General features: G+C 40.5%; 1 protein-coding gene across 1 annotated transcript in view; it reads right to left on the bottom strand.

Annotated features, from left to right (window-relative positions):
- Nucleotides 1-20,625, bottom strand: part of GPM6A (glycoprotein M6A) — a 135,897-nt gene that overhangs the window by 7,997 nt on the left and 107,275 nt on the right. The window contains exons 4-6 of the mRNA XM_063336056.1: nucleotides 6,186-6,339; nucleotides 3,537-3,613; nucleotides 2,101-2,166 (exon numbers count right to left, since the gene is read on the bottom strand). Coding sequence (XP_063192126.1) covers nucleotides 2,101-2,166; nucleotides 3,537-3,613; nucleotides 6,186-6,339 — 297 coding nt within the window. The remainder of the gene's footprint in view (nucleotides 1-2,100; nucleotides 2,167-3,536; nucleotides 3,614-6,185; nucleotides 6,340-20,625) is intronic.

Below are 20,625 nucleotides of genomic sequence, written 5' to 3'. Positions count from 1 at the left end.
GGGGAAAAAAGATGCTTTCTTCTTTCTATATGAGACGCTTAGGACCCAAAATTCATTTTCCCTCCCATAAATTACATCTTTCATGTAAAGGTAAACTTCCCTGTCTTATCCCTGGAAGTGTTCAAGGCCAGTCTGGATGGGACTTTGAGCAACTTGGTCTAGTGAGAGGTGTCCCCCCTGGAAGGGGATTGGAACTAGGTGATCTTTAAGGTCCCCTCCAACCCAAAACATTCTCTGATTCCCTAAAAGAAAGAGAACCTGTTAATATCTGCTTGTCCAACCACAAAACTTTCCTTCATGTCCCATCCCCAGTCTTTGGGCTACTGTGTCAAGCGTGAAGCACACTGCTCAACCTAGAAATATGACCTGGTTATGCTGGTTCTAAAGATTACCACCATCAAAGAGTGGAATGTGCTAGTCTTCACCAGGAACCTAACATCACAATGGTAGCTTAAAACCAGTTTACTTAGAAAATTGAAATACAGGCAACAGAGTTGCGAACATCTCACAAAGCATACATTTACCAGCATTTGGACACTACACAATTTACTAGCGCTTAGATTCTTCTATTTCTGTTGAAACAGAGTGTTATCATGCCTGCTCTGGGCAAAGAATGCAATAAAAAGCATAGATGGGTAGGGGTGACCTTTTCTAAATATGTGAATAAATCTGAGCCATCAAAGCGAATTCCTAGTGGATCAGTGCTTGGTGCAACACATCTATGGCATCTTTGATATGGTACTCTGAGCTTTGAAGGGGTTTTTTAAACTTCATTGAAAGTATCATGTATTTAAACTACGTGGCTTAATGTACCTATCTAAGTTGCTTCCACTGAAGATGTGTTTGTTTTCACTGAAAATCTTTTGGTGGCTATTCTGATTGAAAGTTCTTCTTTGAAATGCAGAGTTGTTGTCTGTACAAATTAGCATTTGATAACTACTGGTGCATATACTTCAAAACAACAATGTACCGGAGAACTGATGATCTCTTGGATATACTTTCCTAACGCTAATATATATATTATAATGATTACTATTTGGTCACCATTTTTTCAGGTGGAAGCAGAAAATTCTCCATTTGGAAAATCAATTAAATTATTAGTATAAATTATATTCTACTGAGGTACTTATTATTTGTGGTCTTGAAACAAAAATTACATTGAAAATGTATGTTTTTCATTTAGCTATCTCTGCTGTGTTGGCAGGGTGTCATTTAATACTGAAAAAATGGCGGACAAAACAAAAAAAACCCACTAATGCAACAGGAACACTTGCTTCATTGAATATTCTCAGATTGTCCTTTTTTATAAATGTAATTCTAAGGAGACCGAAAACTGTATGGCCCTAGGATTCAATGTAAAATTTCTAGTAGCAGTAGAAATAACAATCATCATCACACACACTTTTCTTACGGAATGCATCGGTACCAAGTAACAGTCATTTTTCATTTCCCATTCCAGCGTGTGTCATACAAACCCACACTGGCGCAGAATCCCCATTCTAAAAATATCCTATGTTGAAGCAGACACAGCAGACGAGAGGCGGAAGAGCAGGGCACCAGCTCGTACACTTTTTTTTTTCTCAGTGGATCATTTTCATTGGCAAAATGTCACCAAATTCGAAGTAATCTTCATTATATAAAAAAGGCAAAAATTACTCCTGACAGAAAAATGGATGCATTCACAGATATGCACAGAACGGAAAAAAAAAAAAAAAAGAGTCTGCTCCTAAACTAGCGGCGTGGCAAGGCTGTGAACACCCACCCAGAAAGGCATAGAGCGTAAAGGGATATTACTGTGGCCATGAGAGAGACACCTGAGTTCAGGTGTTTGTCTGAACGCAGCGATAGAATAGTAAAAATTCTAAGCATGCACTAAAAAGGTGCTTTTTTTATTCCAAAAACTAATCATGATATTCTACTTCAAAGGGGATCCATCAATACATTTAAAAAAAAAAAAAAAAAAAGCTAAGAGAGAGTACTGAATTACAGAATTATATTTTAGTAGCACTGAGTGACAGCACGGAAATTGAATAACTGACACCGAGTAACGAGGGGAACGTGTTAGCAATTCGGAAGACGACTGAGCGTTGGGTGGCTTACCATAGCGATGACTGCTGCGCCAGCTCCAGCGAGAGCCACGATGAACAAGTGGAATGTCATGTTTAGCTGCAAAGGGGGACAAAAAGGCACTTTCATGGCGCTACCGTAAACAGAAACGGAACAAAAATAACGCAGAGCAAAAGAATACCTTCCCGGTGCTTCTACAGTGTTACTTCTACAAAAGTAACGGTTACTTTTACTTTTTCCAAAAGATTCTACACCGTTACTTCTACAGAAGTAATGGTTACTATTACTTTTTCCAAAAGATCGACATCACTACATGACATCGTGCTTGCGCCTATTTTGTTACAACACTCCTATCAGGGATAAAGCATAATTCTATTTAAAAATACTGTACTTAAACTATAAAATATTAAAAAACATCCGATGATTTAAAAATAAACCGTCCGGCACTTTTCTTTTCTGGTTCGTTTGTTTGTTTGTTTGTTTTCCCCTGGTTACAATACTACTTTACTAGATCTATACGTGTTCGTGGCGGTTTCTCTAGTGGCAGAGGCAGCCTAAGAAAACCCCGCTCCCCTTCGTTAGCTGTAGCTTCCCATCTTCAGATATTGATCCCCTTACCCCCCAAACTTGCCAATAAAATGTGTTCATGGTGACAGAATACAAACCAGGTTAAATAGCCCCAGTTAACCACCTTCCTCACCCCACCCCATGCCCTTAAAATTATTACATCAGCTTTTAATTCCAGCGAGCTGGTTGAGCGAGCAGCCGCTGAGGCGGGCTGCGCAGCAAGGGCTGCGTTTTCTTAGATGGTTTCGGTATAAAGGCAGACTGTCGACCTCCGCGCTAAGAAGGTTTATTCAAACGCAGTAAGACCCAGCGAAACATTGAGCAAAGCAGCCTCCGACTTCAAAGGCATCAGGATTTTAGCCTCTCCTTTTGTTTGAGAGAGATGTAATTTTGTTCATCCTGCCTTCATCCCTGACCATTTAAAAACAAACCCAAACCCCCCCCCCGCTGCACTGAAATAGGTGGCCTTTGCCTAAGGGAAAAAAAATACAACAAACATACTAGGATTTATTATCCTAACACCCTGCGAGACTTGGTCAAATCCATTTCAAAGCTTCACTCCCCTGTCACAACAGTAATCGTAAGAACTTCAAACAGTGATTCATTGCACAGAGCTACCAAAAACATCCCAGTAAAAATATACATGACAAAGGAATTCTTAAAAAAAAAATATAAATTCAAGTGTATTTGGAAAACAAATGGCTGGGGAAACTGCACTGACTAAACTTGGTGTGTGGTAAAAGACTAGGAAAAGTACTTGCTGACTGGATTTTCCACTGGGATTTTATTTGATCACCATAGCTAGAATTAGAATATTAAGAGTAGGAAGAAAAAACACACCACTTACTACCTACTATAACATATTGGATGGGTTTGCCAAAAATATTGTCGTATTTATTCACCTCGTTAGAGTCACACATCTTGATGAAACTTTCTGATGTGGTGCAAACCTTCTTTTCCTCTCCAATAGTTACGATACCTGGAGCAGAAGAAATATTGACAGTGTTTAGTATTCCTAGCACATAGCAACTTACTGCATGCGAGCCAGAAAGGCTAAGAAATACAAATTCTTGGCTGCTTTGCAGAACTTTTTTTAACAACAAAATCTGTTTTTTGTTGATGCTGGGAGGGCTGGAGCCCCTCTGCTGTGGGGACAGGCTGAGAGAGCTGGGGGGGTTCAGCCTGGAGAAGAGAAGGCTCCGGGGAGACCTTCCAGCCCCTTCCAGTCCCTCAAGGGGCTCCAGGAAAGCTGGGGAGGGACTCTGGAGCAGGGAGGGGAGCCGTGGGACGAGGGGGGAGGGTTTTACACTGCAAGAGGGGAGACTGAGATGAGATGTGAGGCAGAAATTCTTGGCTGTGAGGGGGGTGAGCCCCTGGCCCAGGGTGCCCAGAGAAGCTGTGGCTGCCCCATCCCTGGAGGGGTTCAAGGCCAGGTTGGACGGGGCTTGGAGCAACCTGGGCTGGTGGGAGGTGTCCCTGCCCAGGGCAGGGGGTGGCACCGGGGGGGCTTTAAGGTCCCTTCCCACCCAAACTATTCTGTGATTGTATGATAATTTCAGCAATCACAAAACTCACCCATCATTATCAACCGTGCACGTAATAATTTTTCAGCCATTTTTTGAAAATATCTTCATTCCAGATTTTCTATCAGCACAATAATCAAAACACCAGAAAAATTATCTACAAGCAGTAGGTACACTTACCATGGTGTTCACAAACATTCTCTACCCTCACGTGGAGAAATATGTTGTATATTGTTTTTCAGACATATTGTTCTGGTACAAAGCTTCTTTCACAAGTTTTAAAAAAGCACTACCCAAATGTATACTTGATTGTAATAATACTTTCCCTTTTAGCAAGAATAACTAGAATCTGCCACATCGTTTCCTTTAGCTAATGTCCAGATACTAAATCAAAGACTAGCCTGAAAGAAAGTGCTATAACTTGGTTATCATGAAAACTAGAACTCTTCTTCCCTATTAGTAATCAGCAGTTCTTACGCAGAGTTTACAGGAAATAGGCAGGTTCACACAATACACATTTTGTACGCTAGTTTTCTACGCACTATTTAAATGGAATTATAATAAAAAATAGGCATGAATATTAGCAAAATAAAAGGCCAGAGAAAGAAGAATTAATACTCTCAATGAGGTCTGTACAGATAATTGCCTTCTCAACTCGCCTGTCATGCAGGTGGGGGAAAAAAAAAAGTCAATAAATTTAAAAAAGATATTTTTTTTCCCCCTTGTGAAAACGATGATGTGAAATATTTTGTTTCTGGTTAAATGAAATGTTTAATGTGAACCAAACTGTTTCATTCCCAAGGAACAGAGCATTTTTTATATCTTAAAGAAAAAAAATAATTAAAAATATACTGCAATTTTATCTTAGGCCAAGGCAACAAATGAGAGACTCGGGGAACTGCCCAACAAGCCTAAGACGACTCAAAGCTGCGTGGGCTGAGAAACCATCGAGATCAGAACATCTAGATTCAAGTCAGTCTTGGGGCAGAAAGGAATTGAACCAGCACCACCAACACAAGCATTCTCAGACTTTTTTAAGACTACAAATCCCCTTTTCTCCAAATTTCCCATCCCCTCAAAACACACGTATGTGTGTGCCCCCACTTGATTCTCACCCCCGCAGTTCAGGCTCTAGCCCCGCTCTCTCTCTCCAGCCTTTTAGACTGGTGGTGTCTGTATTGTTGCTCTTCACGAAGATTTTTGCAAGCAACGGATCTTCTCCTGTCCCGGTTTCCCTCTGCAGGGACAGATGATAACCTAGGATCTCACATCAACAAATCAGTGTCCTACTGCGAGATTAAAGAGTCCTTCTCCAGATAAATGACAACTTAAGCATTTTAGACAAGTTCCAGCAGAAGAGACTGTACAGAAGCCCCAAGCCAAATTTTCAGTACTCTGGGAAGAGGGACAATGTTGACTCATAGAATTGTCTAGGTTGGAAGGGACCTTTAAGATCATTGAGTCCAACCATCAACCCAACGCTGACAAAAATACCACTAAACCATGTCCCTCAGCACCATGTCTGCCCGGCTTTTAAATACCTCCAGGGATGATTGGGGGTTGGACTAGATGACCTTTAAAGGTTCCTTCCAACCCAACACATTCTATGATTCTATGATGTCTCCACCACTTCCCTGGGCAGCCTCTTCCAATGATTGACAACCCTTTCTGGGAAGAAATTTTTCCTAATATCCATCCTAAACCTCCCCTGGCGCAACTTGAGGCCATTTCCTCTTGTCCCATTACCTGTTCCTTGGGAGAAGAGCCCAACCCCCCCTGGCTACCCCCTCCTTTCAGGGAGCTGTAGAGAGTGATTAGGTCTCCCCTGATTCAGTATTGTCAGGCCTGGAAATGCAGCGCATCTCCAATATACGGCCTTGACGAGGGGGTAAAAGGGTACAAAGAGATACTTGCCAGTTCTTTCAGAAACACTGAAATAGTTCGTTTCAAATACATGGAAGCAAAGCAACGTGATGCTTTCTTTCGTGAAACTTTCACTTTGTATTTAAGTGCTCTTCCTTCACGTACCATACTGGCGAAGGTCCAAGCAGAGATTAGCTCCGTCCACGACGGTGGCGTTTCGGCAAATGGTCCACAGGTTGAAGTACATGTAAACGGGCAGAGAAGTGAAAGCTGTAACGCCAAGCCAGGCCAACATGAAGATGTATGTCAGCATAATAAACTGCAGCAAAAGAGGGAAAAACAAAACCAGCGGGAAGTTAGAACTTAACCAATACTCCATTGCAAAAAAGGAATCACAGGGAAGTGATGAACACAAGCATTTCTGACTGGTTTTGCCTGTTTCTGCCCTTATTTAAATTATGGGTTTGGTCTGATAATCAACTCACGATCTGGTCAAAGTGAGTGATGGAGCCCCAACACAATGTTGCTGAAGAACAAGCAGTTATGCTTCCACCAGGACAAGTTTTCTCCAAGCTCCTGTCCCCCTTGGGCCAGGACTGACGCACAGCACCACTGCCGCAGTGCGGAGAGCTGTGCGCTTTGGGAAACACGTCTCTCTCCCATCGCCGCTACTCCAGAATTAAGGCAAGAGGCCACGTGGTTGTTTTCTCTGCTATCAATCATGAGGCAAAAAATTAGAATGCAATACTATAGGCTTTGCTCGCTTTTGAAATCTGGGTCTTCATAAAAACGATTCCTTACCCATGGCTGCCACAGAATCTCACCAGCAAGTCCATTCTGCATTAAACCAATGAGACAATATATTTGTCCTTTTCTTACTGTATTTAGACATATTTGGGGTCTACTTACAAAGGAATTCATCATTCAGTACAAACTAGGGTGCTTAGTAATAAACGCATTAAATTTCACGCTTTGCAACATGTGTTCTCCAAAGGCTCCACATTTTCTTGTTTATTTTAGGCTCTCCAGAGAATAGCAATCTGCTTGTAGGAGGCATCAAACTCTACTTGCCGTCAGGGCCGGTGGTTATGCCGGCACATCCAGCGTCTCTAAACACGCAGGCATGCCACGTTACTGCTCCGCTGCTAACCCGAGACGACTCGCAGAGACACCCGTCAATAACAAATTACCTTGGCATTTTATGCCGTGGAAAGGATATGAAGATGCTACATGGTTAAATGGGGAAGATAAGTCAGCCTCTAAATGTTGAATCCACATAGCCCCAAGATTTGGTGGCTTCAGAAATGCTGATCAATCTAAACACATTACTGAAACAACGAAATTTCAGCACACTAACATTTTTCTTGCTGCCTACTACAGAAAAACATTGACCGTGAATAAGAAATACGAGCTATTTTTGAAGGCTGAGTAAGCTGGTCCACAATCTGCTTAAAATTAAACCTTAAAGAGTAAACAAGGGGAAAATGGCAGACATTTTCTACTACTTCCTTAATGGAAGACCTCTCACTTCAGGTCGTCAAGGAAAATACCTAATGTAAATACAGATTTTGGTTACGGAAATCAAATGAAGTCGGACTCTAACGGGGTGTAACTGGTAGCAGGAATTGTCAGAGGGTGGCTTGCCCGTGTGGACCTGCTAAGGAAAAGCAGTTCAAAACAATAAAAGGTTTGAATTTTAGGTGAGGTAATTTTATTACCTTGAAGTTATGGGATGGACATTCTCAAGCAATATTAAAGAGACCTTAATTTGATTTACTGTAACTCACTCCCAAAGAATATTAAATAAAAGCCATTTTAATTCTGAGGAAGCGTATTTACATAGGGATTTAAGGTAGTTTAATTAATCCAGTTTAAAATTCAATTCAGATTAATTTTCCTGACTGTCCCTAGGTAGATGAGGCTTTCAGCTGTAGTTTGAAAAACTGGAGAATTTATAGCACTAAAAATAATTATCAGAAGGATGCAGGAAAGTAAAAGATAAAGTGTAAAAAGAATAGAAATATTCTGTTTAATACTTGGGGTATCTGCTTCCTGTCCTTTTCTTTATTTAGTACTCAATGCTTCAGCTTTACCTGCCGCTTTGTGAGCTATGAGCCATTTTCATGTTTCCCTTAACATCAAACCAGTTTAAAAGGGAAACCGATGTGTCTAATTTATGTTTAAAGATTGTTGAAAATGTATTCATGCAGATAATGGCTGTCTTCCTTTCCAGCTTTTCCCAAAACCACGCTCACTAGAAAATCAACTGATAAAATAGAAAGTGATAGCAAAATCTATAATAAATATACACTCTTGAATGTTACGGTAGACTTCTCTGTGTGTCAGTTGCTTTATATAAGGGAAATTCTGTTCCATCTATTGCAGAGGAAACAGTCAATACAAGTAAATACTGTTCTGTACACAATCCTATTTATTTTTTTCATTATTGCTCCTTTACTCTTTTCTCTTTTTCTCTCCCTATTACAGTCTTAAAGCTAATGAGATGACATCTGGTTCGACCCCAGGCACTCATTTACAAATAATTACTTGGAAAATGACTTGAAAATGTAGATTCACTTCAGGGCTATGAATTCCCACCTAAAATGCTATGCCTCATCTTAATTTATTATCAAGCTAAAGAGTTGTACTCAATTTTTCTACAGGAGGAGCAAGAAATAAGAGAGAAGGTGCTCTGTGTGTTCTCAGAACAGCCTTTAAATTCCCAGTTTACTGTATTCTAGAAGTATTTTTAAACTAAAACCAGCCTCCTGGCTTATATTCTATGAGTTTGCCAAAACTGGGTACGTTTGAAGCCTTATTTTTGAGCCGCCTGCTAGAATTTCTGAGCTAAATAATATTTAAGAAATTTAGTACATCTTGCAGTGGAGTACACGCATAATAATTTAATGGAGAACTAAATCTTTTACATTAGTTACATTACTGAACTGTAGTAACTGTTTTTAAGACTGGGCTCTGCAAGGATTCGGGAATCTCCCTACTCTGTGATTACCACCAAATGGAGGAAAAACATCAGCCTTACTACGAGCGTTACAATTCCTCTTTAATGTCTTTTTCTTTTCTGATCTGGAGTAGGGGTGCCACTCCCTGTAGCCTTGCTTGCTTAAAAATAAGATAATACAAAGCGTTGGTCTAGCAAAGAGGGGAAAACCCAGAGCTTATTAGCCACCAAAGAAATCTGCCTTGGGCACAGAATCAGCGCAGGAGAAATCTGTGGGATGATCGCTGCCCGGAGCCACGAGAGCTGCCCGCTTAGAGAGAATCGCCTGCTTGTTTACGGAAGGGATTCTCTTTTAAAAACATGAACCTGTTCGCTTGAGTATCTCAGAAAAAAGCAAATCAAATGTTCATTTCATTTTAAAAACATATTGTAGAAAAGGAAGAACTTCTTTTTTTTTCCTCTTTCAGTCACTTTTGACTGAAGAGCCAGTGGCCAAAGACATGCCCAAATTCATGTCATAACACCAAGAAGACTGGGGGGAAAGAAATAGAGAAATGTCATTTGGTTTATGTAAGAATAACTAAAATGCAAAACTTAAATCACTTAGCAGCCATGAGCTATCCCTGGAAGCTGCTATCAGTGGTATCAGCAAAGCAAACCACAAAAATGTGGCCTGGGCCATAAAACACTTTCTGCTGTAGGGGCAGGAAAAAGCAAAAGGTTGACCTTGCACAACAACTTATTAGTTTTTAGCAATAGGAGGTGTCAGCTTGTAAATTCTTGTTATAATGGAATGAAATTGTGAATTTATTTTTTTTTTAAACCACAGGTGACAAAGTTTGTTGGTTTTTTTTTTATAATTTTCTCTGCCATTACAATCTTCCCTCTTTGCTCTAGAGACCTTACGCGAATTGCTTAAGGAGCCTGTTCACTCCAGGAATTAAATTCAGAACTCAGTCTCCTGAGGTTCAAAGGGATCTTCCTCCTTTGAAGCAGCATTCTGCTACGTGACAAGGCAAAGGTTTATGAAATAGCAGAACAGCATCTTAAAGAGGTATCACAGTTTGTTCTTCAATAAGCTGCGTATTGCGTTGGTAGTGAAAATTGCTTTGTCTGATCAGTTCAGTTTTCACGGTAAAATGCCAGAAACATAAACCCAAAACAAACTGTAAGTGATAGTGAAATGTGTCTACCAAATCATGACGACAAAAGTTCACTGATCGATACTTGGTTCACATCGGGAAACAAATCTAAAGAAAGAAAAAAATCTAAATAATTGTTTGAGCAAATCAAACCTTTAACCTTTGTGGAAGTTAATTTCTGGTACCAGCACCATGGCTCCTCAAGCCCTCTTGCCAGATTTTATGAGTTTTTCATTGCCAGTAATGGCTTTCCTGAGTCACAAATTATTACAGTAAGCAAATCACCAACCCTTCTGGAAAGACTTTTTTTTATATATATACATATATATATATATATAATCTGTTGCCCAGACCAATGTCGGCAAGTAGAGATTTCAGAAGACGTTCTGAAACGGTATGTACAGAGCACAACAGCTTTCGTGGTGGTCGTTGCTGGTTGAAATCCTGTTTCCGCTGAAAACATTACCCAAATCTATCTACTTTAATAAGATCAAGATTTCAGTTACCACTTTCTTTTTAAAATTTATGGGTACTTGTCCCATGAAAAGCACATTCATTAAATTTCAAACACTGTTCTTCTTTTAGTTTTGTTATAAATATTTTAACACCCCTGAAGAAACATTATGTGACTGCTTCCGCGACCCTGGGGACAGAGACAGTGAAACCATATCTAAAAGGTACTGCTGCCGCAGAGATGGGTGGAGGTGAGAAGAAAGCAGACTCCAGTTGTTTTATTGTATGAGGACACTGCTGCTTACTACAAAAAAATAATAGAGAAATATAGCAAGAAATTCAGCAGTGCCTGAATAAAACTTAACTCCAGAAACCTCACGTTGCCAGGTAATTTTATCTTTGTTCCAAACCACTCGGTACTTACATTTACACTTACTCTCAGTTTTGTCATTTACTTATTTTATATGACCTCCCTGACATGAGCTCTCAACCCAGAGAGCTGGAAGGAGACCTACGCCTTGTGTTAGTGCATCTCATCTAGATTTATTGTCCTATGACACATACACAAAAATTCACGCTCTACTCTCAACCTGATGATCGAAGAGGTTCCTTCCAAACCTCTTCACAGGCTCAGAAATCCTCATGGACAGTTTTTGCCAGAGATCAAAACTGCGTCTACAGAGACCATGTTCCTCCATCCTGCCAAAAGCCTCTTAGGCTTCACTGCGAAACCCTGCCAGTGCAGGTCATCACCTGAAGACGAGCCCAGGAGGAGCGTGGCTGCCTCTGACTGGAATAACTGGGAGGCACCTGCCCTCCACAGTGCGTTGTGTAGTCCTGGTTCCCAACCGCATGCCAGAACAAGGTCCCGTGTGTCATTTGATGGCAACCCGAAGCATGAGCAGGAAGATCTTTTCAGTTTCTTCCTGAATTGCCCTGTCTCTCTAATAAAACATTCACATTTAGTCATCTATAGATTTCATTTCAATACTAATAAGAAAGTCTTTAGCTTTAGCACTTTGCCCAGCTTTAAATTCATAAATGACCTTTGGCTTTCAGGCCTTCTGCCTCAGTCTTGTCCCGCTTTCCTGGGAAAAATTCCTCTGAGCGAACGCTACCATTTCCTTACCCTGGGCACATTCTGCATAAACCCATTTACATACTCTTCTTAAATTATTCATTGCAGTCACCACACATTTTCTCAAGTGGTGAACTTTGTCTGGATGAAGTTGTACTGAGAGCTCTTTCTGCAGTTGACAAAAAGTCAGAGTTAAAAGCAGTACACGTCTTCTTGCCTCGGAGCTACTGCTTGTTTGCTTTCAATTTTCTATAATGCAAGGTTCTGCCTATAGTCCAGCCTCAGTAACCTCCTTTGATCAATACATTTTTATCATAGTTTAGTGTAAATATTAGATATTTTGTTCCTGTCCATCATCTGTATTCTTACCCTACAGGCGTTTAGTTCTTTTTACTTTTGGAAGGCCCAGAATTCATCCAACAGAATTTTGCACTTTTAAAGAAGAATCTCTACATAAATACTTCAACCTCTTCCCAATGTTTTTTGAACGGGATCTTAAATGTTTAGTTCCCCATATGCAAATACTAGAGAGGGCAAGTAGAAAACTCACTAAGTTCCTTTAGGAAGGATTTTAACGTTGCAGACCTAAACCAGCCTTTTCTGCTTAATTAAAAATGTTAGGTTGTCCAGAACCAGCAATACTATTCTTATTTTTTTTACATCTAAATAAATCATGTTTCCTTAAGTGGTCAAATGAGAAATTGAAAAAAAAAAAATTATAAAGATGTCTTTAGACTCATTGATGTATCAAAACTTAATATGTTACAGATCATCCCTCGCCACCCTAGCCAAGCTCTTGTGGCATTCGTACACCCTCTTCTTACACACGGTATGAAATCTGAATAAGTTGAAGAAGGAGTGTTAAGTTACTCACACCCCAACTGCCTCTTCTAACATTCTCGTGTCTGCGCTAACGAGCACCTCCTACATTCATACCTCATTCCTGAACAGAAGTAAAAGATGAAGCAAAAGTATTTCAACCTATCTCATTTTACATATAATGCTGCTGGGAGAAAGAGACCGATGTTCTGATATTACCACTATGTGCACTATAAATCACAGAAAACACACACAAACTCTATTCTGCTTGGTCTAAAATATCACTCTCATTGCTAACAATCACTTGTTGGACATTCATTATTGCCTCTCCAGAACACGTTCATCCTCTCTCTCTCTTTCTGACATATTATATTCCTAGGCACGGCTCCAAGAGTGTTGTTGAAACATGGATACATTTCATGCCACGCTATTACTGTCATGTGCCTGATTCTTCTTGGCTTGCGTTCAAGTCAACTGCTTCAACAGGAAAAACAAGCCAATATTGGTCCAAATTTCTCTTCATAACGGTACAGACTTCTCAGGTTTGCCTAATTGCAAATTGTCCACATCCTAAGTACTACCTAACGTGTCATTCCTTAGATCGTTAAAATCTGTTACCAGAACGTTAAACCCCTGAAATCTTAAATTTTGGAGCATCTGTTTTATAGAACTGGGTTTTTTTCCGGTTTTTTTTAATGTTTTTCTTCTACAGACATTAAAAGTGTCTGTATTTATGTAGTGTAGTATTTATGTAGAGATGTGAAATACTTTACTTAAAAGTGAAGTATTTGTGTAGAGATTCTTCCTTAAAAGTGCAAAATTCTGTTGGACGAATGAATTCTGGACCTTCCAAAAGTAAAAAGAATTAATCACTAAAAGATTAAAAAGTGATTTGGACAAAATTAGAACCAATTCTTACTGTTACTTTCTGCTTTTCACCTGCACATATGTTTTTCTAAAATTTCCTTCAGATGGGCATTTCAAGGTTGAAATATTCTACGCATGAGGTCTATTGCCTTGTAACTATTTAGATGCCTAAAAAAGTGGGTTTACTTTCTGATTTACTCTGAATTGATTTACTGGTAACAGTAGGGGAGGACCACAAACTGTATGAGAAATACAAAAAGAAGATTCTCTAACAGATTGATTAATTTTTTGAAACTTCACTTTGAAAACAAATCCACTCACTATCAGCACATACTCAGCTTGAAGAAGATGGCTTTGCATTGACGCAAGGCTAGGTTTTCCCTGGAGATTTATAATTCATCTTTTCAGTGCTTCCTTATAAACCAATTATACTGATTTTTTTAATATATCTTTCTGAATCTTCTTTAGAATATTGATGGGTTTGTAGCATTCTGCTGCTTAAAGTTGTTAGCATTCATTATTTTATATGACCTTCAGGCAAGACTATCATTTTTGTAGGCTTCAGAAGTCCTACAGAGAGCATTGGATTTTACCTGCTATTGAACAGCAGCAGAATTTACTATTTAATTTTATAATCTTCCAGATAGGAATTACTTTTTCTCAAAATATATATGCTTATATTTTCACGTTCTCAACATTTTCCTCCTCCGTTTTGTTTTTCTTTTTAGTGGTGTTTCTAACACTTTGATGTACTCTCTGGGAATACAGCAAAGCTATTGGTTTTGTATTTAAATATGATTATGGATGAATAATCTGGTTTTAAAAATGCTTTTTTAAAAACTGGAGTAGATATCTTCATTAAATACTGGTTCTTCATGGGTTCTTCAGATTGTGTTCGTGCTACTATTCAATTCAATGACATTCAATTCAATTCAATGACATTCAATTCAATGACATAAAATATGAAAAACAATCAGTTCTACCATGACCCGCTCCCAGCCAATGTAGGCAGGTCCTAGCAGTAAATCTTCCAGGTATTTTGCTTCCAAATTGCTGATAATCTATTTAGAAAAAAACACAATCCCTACTGTAATGGTTTCCAGTGATGACAAGTTTTCTGTACACAGAAAAAGACAACAGCCAGCTGGGAGACGACTGCGCGATACAGATTGTTTACATTTTTCTCCTTGCCAAGACTGTGATTTTTGTTTGGGAATTTTGCACGGTCTATCCTTGCGAACAAGGCAGTGAAGCTTCAACTAGAAAGCAGAAATAATACTCTTATAGCTCCTTTAAGCAGATGTGTCACTCAAAGGGAATGCTTGGCTGTCAAAAATAAGAGCACGCGTTCTTTCCTGATTTGTCTTAGTGGGGCTTGAGAAGCCTCGGAGAGAATCAAGGGGCGGGGACCTCCCTTTCGCCTTTGCTGTCCTGCCAAGCAGTGAAGGTCAATAACATGGCTTTTAATCAGCCAGGGGATTCTAGAAACGTGACCTTGCATGTTCAAGCTCTTCAGCTGAAAGATGTATTGATAAATATACTCTGGTTTGCTAAGTCTAACCAGCCAAACTTGAATGCGAATCACCGCGCACGAATAAAAGGATACAAGCAGTGAGGGGAAAAAACAAGTTTCCCTCCTTCTTCCTGGGCAAGCAACACCAAAAAAAATATTTGCAGTGGTAACTATGAACTGATAAGGCATCGATAGGAAGATGCAGTTGATAACGAAGAACAAAAAAGCTGTAAATGGTTTCTGTGGATTTTGGGGATAGTAACTTTAAGTGGGAGAACTGAAAAAAACCAAGCAGGCTAGAAACCGTTGGGCATGGATAAAGGACACATCTTTGACCATAAAACTGTGAATTTACGGTAATGTCACTGACATCCCCAGGTTTAAATAACTATAAGAAGAGGAAGGTGTCCAGATTCAGGGAAACAGAATAGAGCAGGCGGGTGAGAACAAGGTTCAGGGAAAACCGTGATCATCTGAGGAAGCATTCAAGTTAAAACTGGGAAGGATTACCTGAGCCCGGGGGAAATAAAGCTGTCATCTTGAAGTATTTGTGGTGCTTCATAACAGAAAGGAAAAGCCCGTGGAGAAGGTGTAACAGCTCCCAGAGTCAAGCACACTTTGGAAATGTATGACAGCACATTCTCAGAAAACAGCTGCATTAAAAACAAACCTACTTATTGCCTGAGCTTACACGGCGAGGAAAAACTCTGTCCTCCATGTCAAAGACACGCTGACAGCACAATCTGAAGCAAAACCGTTTTGTCCAGTTTATCACCGGCAATACCCATTCCGTCAGCGAGCGGTGCGAGAAGCTGAGAAGCTGGCGGCAAGGCACGTTAGGCTGTCTGGCACACGGCGCTATTGAAGGAAGCAACGAACACTGCGGTCAACAAGAGGGCTGTGTACAAAACACATGGCAAGTTATGTGAGAGGAGGAAAGATCGGGCGAAAGAGTGATTTTAGAAGTGCGATATCCCCGAGCGAGAAAATCTGGAAGTATAAAATAAAGAAAAATAAAACCACCTGGCCAGATTACAGAAATAAGACAGACCAAAAGTAGAGTCAGCATCTAGAAATATATACCAAAACAATTTCTGAGCTCACTGCAAAAGATTTCTAAAAGTATTACAAATAGAGGAAAAAAAAAAAAAAAAGGAATAACCTGCATTCTTCTTTCTTTTGAAGAAACCATCTGTATATTAACAATGTAGTTGGGAGAGTAATGGCATAAAGATGAGAGAGTCTCTTCACCGCTTGGGTGAGTTCTGAAGTACTGCGAGGGCTTCTCCTTCCTATGTCAAAAGCAAGCACAGACCACACAGGGCCCAGTCCTCTCAAAAAAAAAATCCACCACTGGTCTAGTACCCAGAGATAAGATGACTTCCAGAAACCTATAAAATCATTAACATGTTTTATTTTACTTACGAACTCCAGCAGTGTCTGGATAGCAAACGTTACTCACTGAACTCCAATTAAAGGGACCGAGCGGGATACACCCTACTAAATTTAGGCAGGTTAGTGAAGTGCTTAATGTAAAGGACCCAACTTCAAAGACTTGAGGGTTTATCCTCTTTGCAGAAAATAGGACAGTCACTTGCAGAAAAATTCATTTTATCTGAGAAAGCCTTGCTAACCCTCTGCTAAGTACGGAAGGAGGCCTTCTCTAGGCAACCTTAGCGACATTGCTAGTTAGGTGGGATACAGCTGTGTGGCGATATATTCCTTCTGAAATTAGCTTCTCCGTCATTTTCTAGGTCATTTGTGGCTATAATTCCTGACTCTGGATTTTAACTATGCAGTCTGAAAGGTGGTGGAGCACCATGCAAAACTCACCTTCCCCATTTCCCACGTCAGTGCCTGAAACTAGCGAGGGTGTTCGCTACGTAAGATTTATGGGGACGGGAGGTTTGTTAGACGCTTTCCTTATTTAAGATTGGATTAAGGGATCCCAACCCCATGAGTGCATCTGCTGCCTTGGAGAGAAGGTTCTTCACTTCTCATAAATGCTGCAGCAGCGGCATGAAGCATTCTGCATTCCTCAGAGGCTGCAGCATCCCATCAGGAGGAAGGTCCTTCTCTCTGTCAGCTCAGCATTTTGCCACCAGAATATCCAGAGATGGTATCTGGTTTGTGGAAACGAGAGCTTAATTTCTAGCATTGAGAAGCGATGCATCCTTTGTGGGTGGAAAAGCCAGCCGAGCCGGCATGGAGCTCTCTTCCTCCTCTTACACAAAGAATCAAAGGTCAACACCACCTCGGGAATAACCGGTCTGGTACGGGCAAGATGCAACGACAAGCTCACATCCCTTGCAGAGGGTTTTTCACAACATTTGCAAAGCTTCCGTTGTTTTTCTTGCAAAATAAAATCTGGAAATAATTGTGAAAGTTCACACTTTAGTTTAAGCACCCAAAAAGCAGGGGTCAAAGAACACACAGGTATTCAGGTAGCCAAAATAACTTTAGAATCATAGAATCATTTAGGTTGGAAAAGACCCTTGGGATCATCAAGTCCCAACCATCAACTCCACTCTACAAAGTTCTCCCTTACACCATATCCCTTAACACCACATCTAAACGAGTCTTAAACACATCCAGGGATGGGGACTCCACCACCTCCCTGGGCAGCCTATTCCAGTGTCTCACCACTCTTTCTGGGAGGAATTGTTTCCTAATGTCCAGCCTAAACCTCCCCTGCTGCAGCTTGAAGCCATTCCCTCTTGTTCTATCACTAATTACCTGTGAGAAGAGACCAGCACCAACCTCTCTACAATGGCCTTTCAAGTAGTTGTAGAGAGTGATGAGGTCTCCCCTCAGCCTCCTCTTCCTCAAACTAAACAGTCCCAGCTCCTTCCATCGCTCCTCATCAGATTTATTCTCCAGGCCCTTCACCAGCTTTGTTGCCCTCCTCTGCACTCGCTCCAGCACCTCGAGATCTCTCTCGTATTGAGGTGCCCAAAACTGGACACAATACTCCAGGTGTGGCCTCACCAGTGCTGAGTACAGGGGGACAATCACCTCCCTCCTTCTGCTGGTCACGCTATTTCTCATACAAGCCAGGATGCCATTGGCCCTCTTGGCCACCTGGGCACGCTGCTGGCTCATGTTCAGCTGGTTGTCAATTAGAACCCCCAGGTCCTTTTCTGCCAGGCAGCTCTCCAGCCACACTGCCCCAAGCCTGCAGCGATGCGTGGGGTTGTTGTGGCCCAAGTGCAGGACCCGGCACTTGGCCTTGTTGAAGCTCATTCCATTAGCATTGGCCCATCGGTCCAATCTATCCAAGTCTCTCTGTAGAGCCTCCCTATCCTCATGCAGATCAACACTCCCGCTTAGCTTCGTGTCATCTGCAAACTTGCTGATGATACACTCTATGTCCTTATCAAGGTCATCAATAAAGATGTTGAACAGAAATGGTCCCAACACCGAGCCCTGAGGGACACCACTTGTGACCGGCCGCCAGCTGGATTTAACTCCATTGACCACCAATGACTTTCAAAGGCAGAAAAATCCCTTTCACTCATTAAAATAAAAGGTTCCTAAATACAGAAGATATGTTAGTCAGTGCCACTTAGAATATAAAATATCTCTCTCTAGAGGTTTAACGTGTTTCTTTAAGAGGTAAGATACAAAGAAACAGAAATACAACTGCCAGGATGAAATCTTTATCCAAAGTTTTCTGATGAAATAAAAAGAAACGATTTACCATTTCATAGCCTAAAATTTTCACGGGTAAAATTTTTCAAGGAAAAAAAGCCTCATTTGTGTTTCTTCCTTCTTATTTTTATAGCTTCCGTAAGCGGGCGTTTTCAAACAAGGTGTAAATGCAGCTTTCCGTGACCGAGCTCGCTGACTATAGATGGGAAGGGTATTAAATCGCCAATATAGCACCAGTGGCACAGCTGGCGTCAGGCCTGCCTCCCATTCCCCACGAATCACGCTGCAGCACTATTACATATAACTCTTTAGTTAATTCTCTAAAAGCATGTTCGGGCATTGAAAAATGGAGACTAAAAATCCAGCCACCCCTCCTCGAATGTGACTGCAACTGTTATACCCCTTTGGTTCTACTTTTCACAGTAAATTAATTCCAAAAAACGCTGCTGAGGAGCCTCTTCCCGGGCGCTTTCACAGGCCCCCTCTCCCATCCCAGAGGGAATGACCTGCACGATTCCGGATGCCCACAGGGCCCGATTAATCATGTGTACGATCACTGGAAGGCTTAGGTGGAACTAATTCTTTTTCCTTTACTTCAGGCGAAAAAAAATTGCTTTCGCCCGTATAGAGCTAGAAAGCGAGTTAGTCAGTCAGGGAGGGCCCATGAAAAGTTTCTGTAGATGTTGGCTTTCCTTCCTAAATGCCTGCTTTTCAAGGAATATTTTAATAAGAAAGAAAAAAAAAATAAAAAAAAAATGTTACTTTGCAGATTTCCAGCGAGAAATACAGCTTGTTCACACCAAGTTAAAATGAGCTTGTCCTCCTTGAAATTTTTTGTTGGTATTTTTTCCTCCCTTTTCCCAATAGGTTTAGTCACAGATGTAATAAATATGCTCATGAAAACTATTAATGAGAAGTAATTGATGACAATGGTAAAGCAGAAGGACTTCGTTTTCAGACCTTAACATACTAACCGGTATTTAGAAAGACATCAGCGAATTTGATGGGAAATCGTTGTCACGACTGGATTTTCACAAAGGTATTTTTGGTGTGGAGCCATTTTGTCATTTTAATTCTTCAAAAGCACACCCATCCTGCGTGTCCATTTCTCTTAGTATTAAGGTATTGCTAAAGGAAGCCAGCTCTTTAGTCTTTGACAGCTTAGATTTTAATATTTACAAAATTACTACCTCAAATTTCTATACCAGAAAGTTTGCTTGCAACACGCAGTATCTGCCAGTCCTCTCATTTCGGCAACTGTACGTCACAGAATTGATGACAGCAAATTTGCAGAGCAGTAGAACAATCTGGGCCTGACACCCGAGGACACCGATTAGGCTCAATTTACCTCTCCACTCGTCTTTCTGTTGTTCTTGGAACCTATTTCTTCACATCGTTTGCATGATTTAAGGAACTAGATAAATTATAAACGTGTCACTGCTGGACTGAAACATCTTCTATTTCCAAATGTCGGGGTTTTTTAATGGAAGCTGCTATTTCTCACTTAAGGATTTTAAATACGAAATAAGCAAAATAAACCCAGTCAAAAAGGGCCTCAAGTTTTAATTGAAAAAAATGTGGTATATACTGTCATACTCTCAAACCTCTAAGAGCACAGAAGTTAAAACCAGAATAATAACCCCAAACAGCTCCAGACATTTGCATAGCAACCTTACTGATATAGCATCAGAATAAGAAAAGCAATCGAACAGATTTTTTTGCTTTTCCAGGGAAAAGAAAAAACTTCCACTGACTTGAAGAATAACAACAACAACGTATTTAACTCAAAATAATTGTTGGCTTGTTTTAATTGTGGTCACAAACAGTATACAGCCTTAACCTTAGCTGCAAAATGGGACAGCCAAGGTTTCTTAAAGTAAAAAAAAATAAATTACAAATTACTGATGAGGAAAGTAACAGGCTGAAGGAATTAATTTGATGAATCATTAATAATAACCGTGATATTAACCGTAGAATAGATGCTTAACTGTTCATTTCTTCTAGACACGTGCTACAGAATGACAGTTTATACTGCCAGGGCATCCAAGCCGAGAGGACGCAGCTTTGCTCTGCTGCAACACCGAGGACAGGCGTTTATGGGAGCTGTGAAGAAAAAAACAACG

The sequence above is a fragment of the Chroicocephalus ridibundus genome, chromosome 5 (genome assembly GCF_963924245.1).
Source record: "Chroicocephalus ridibundus chromosome 5, bChrRid1.1, whole genome shotgun sequence".
In the NCBI taxonomy this organism is placed as follows: Eukaryota; Metazoa; Chordata; class Aves; order Charadriiformes; family Laridae; genus Chroicocephalus; species Chroicocephalus ridibundus.
The sequence above is the reverse complement of the archived record's forward strand: the minus strand, read 5'-3'. Positions and strand labels throughout refer to the sequence as shown.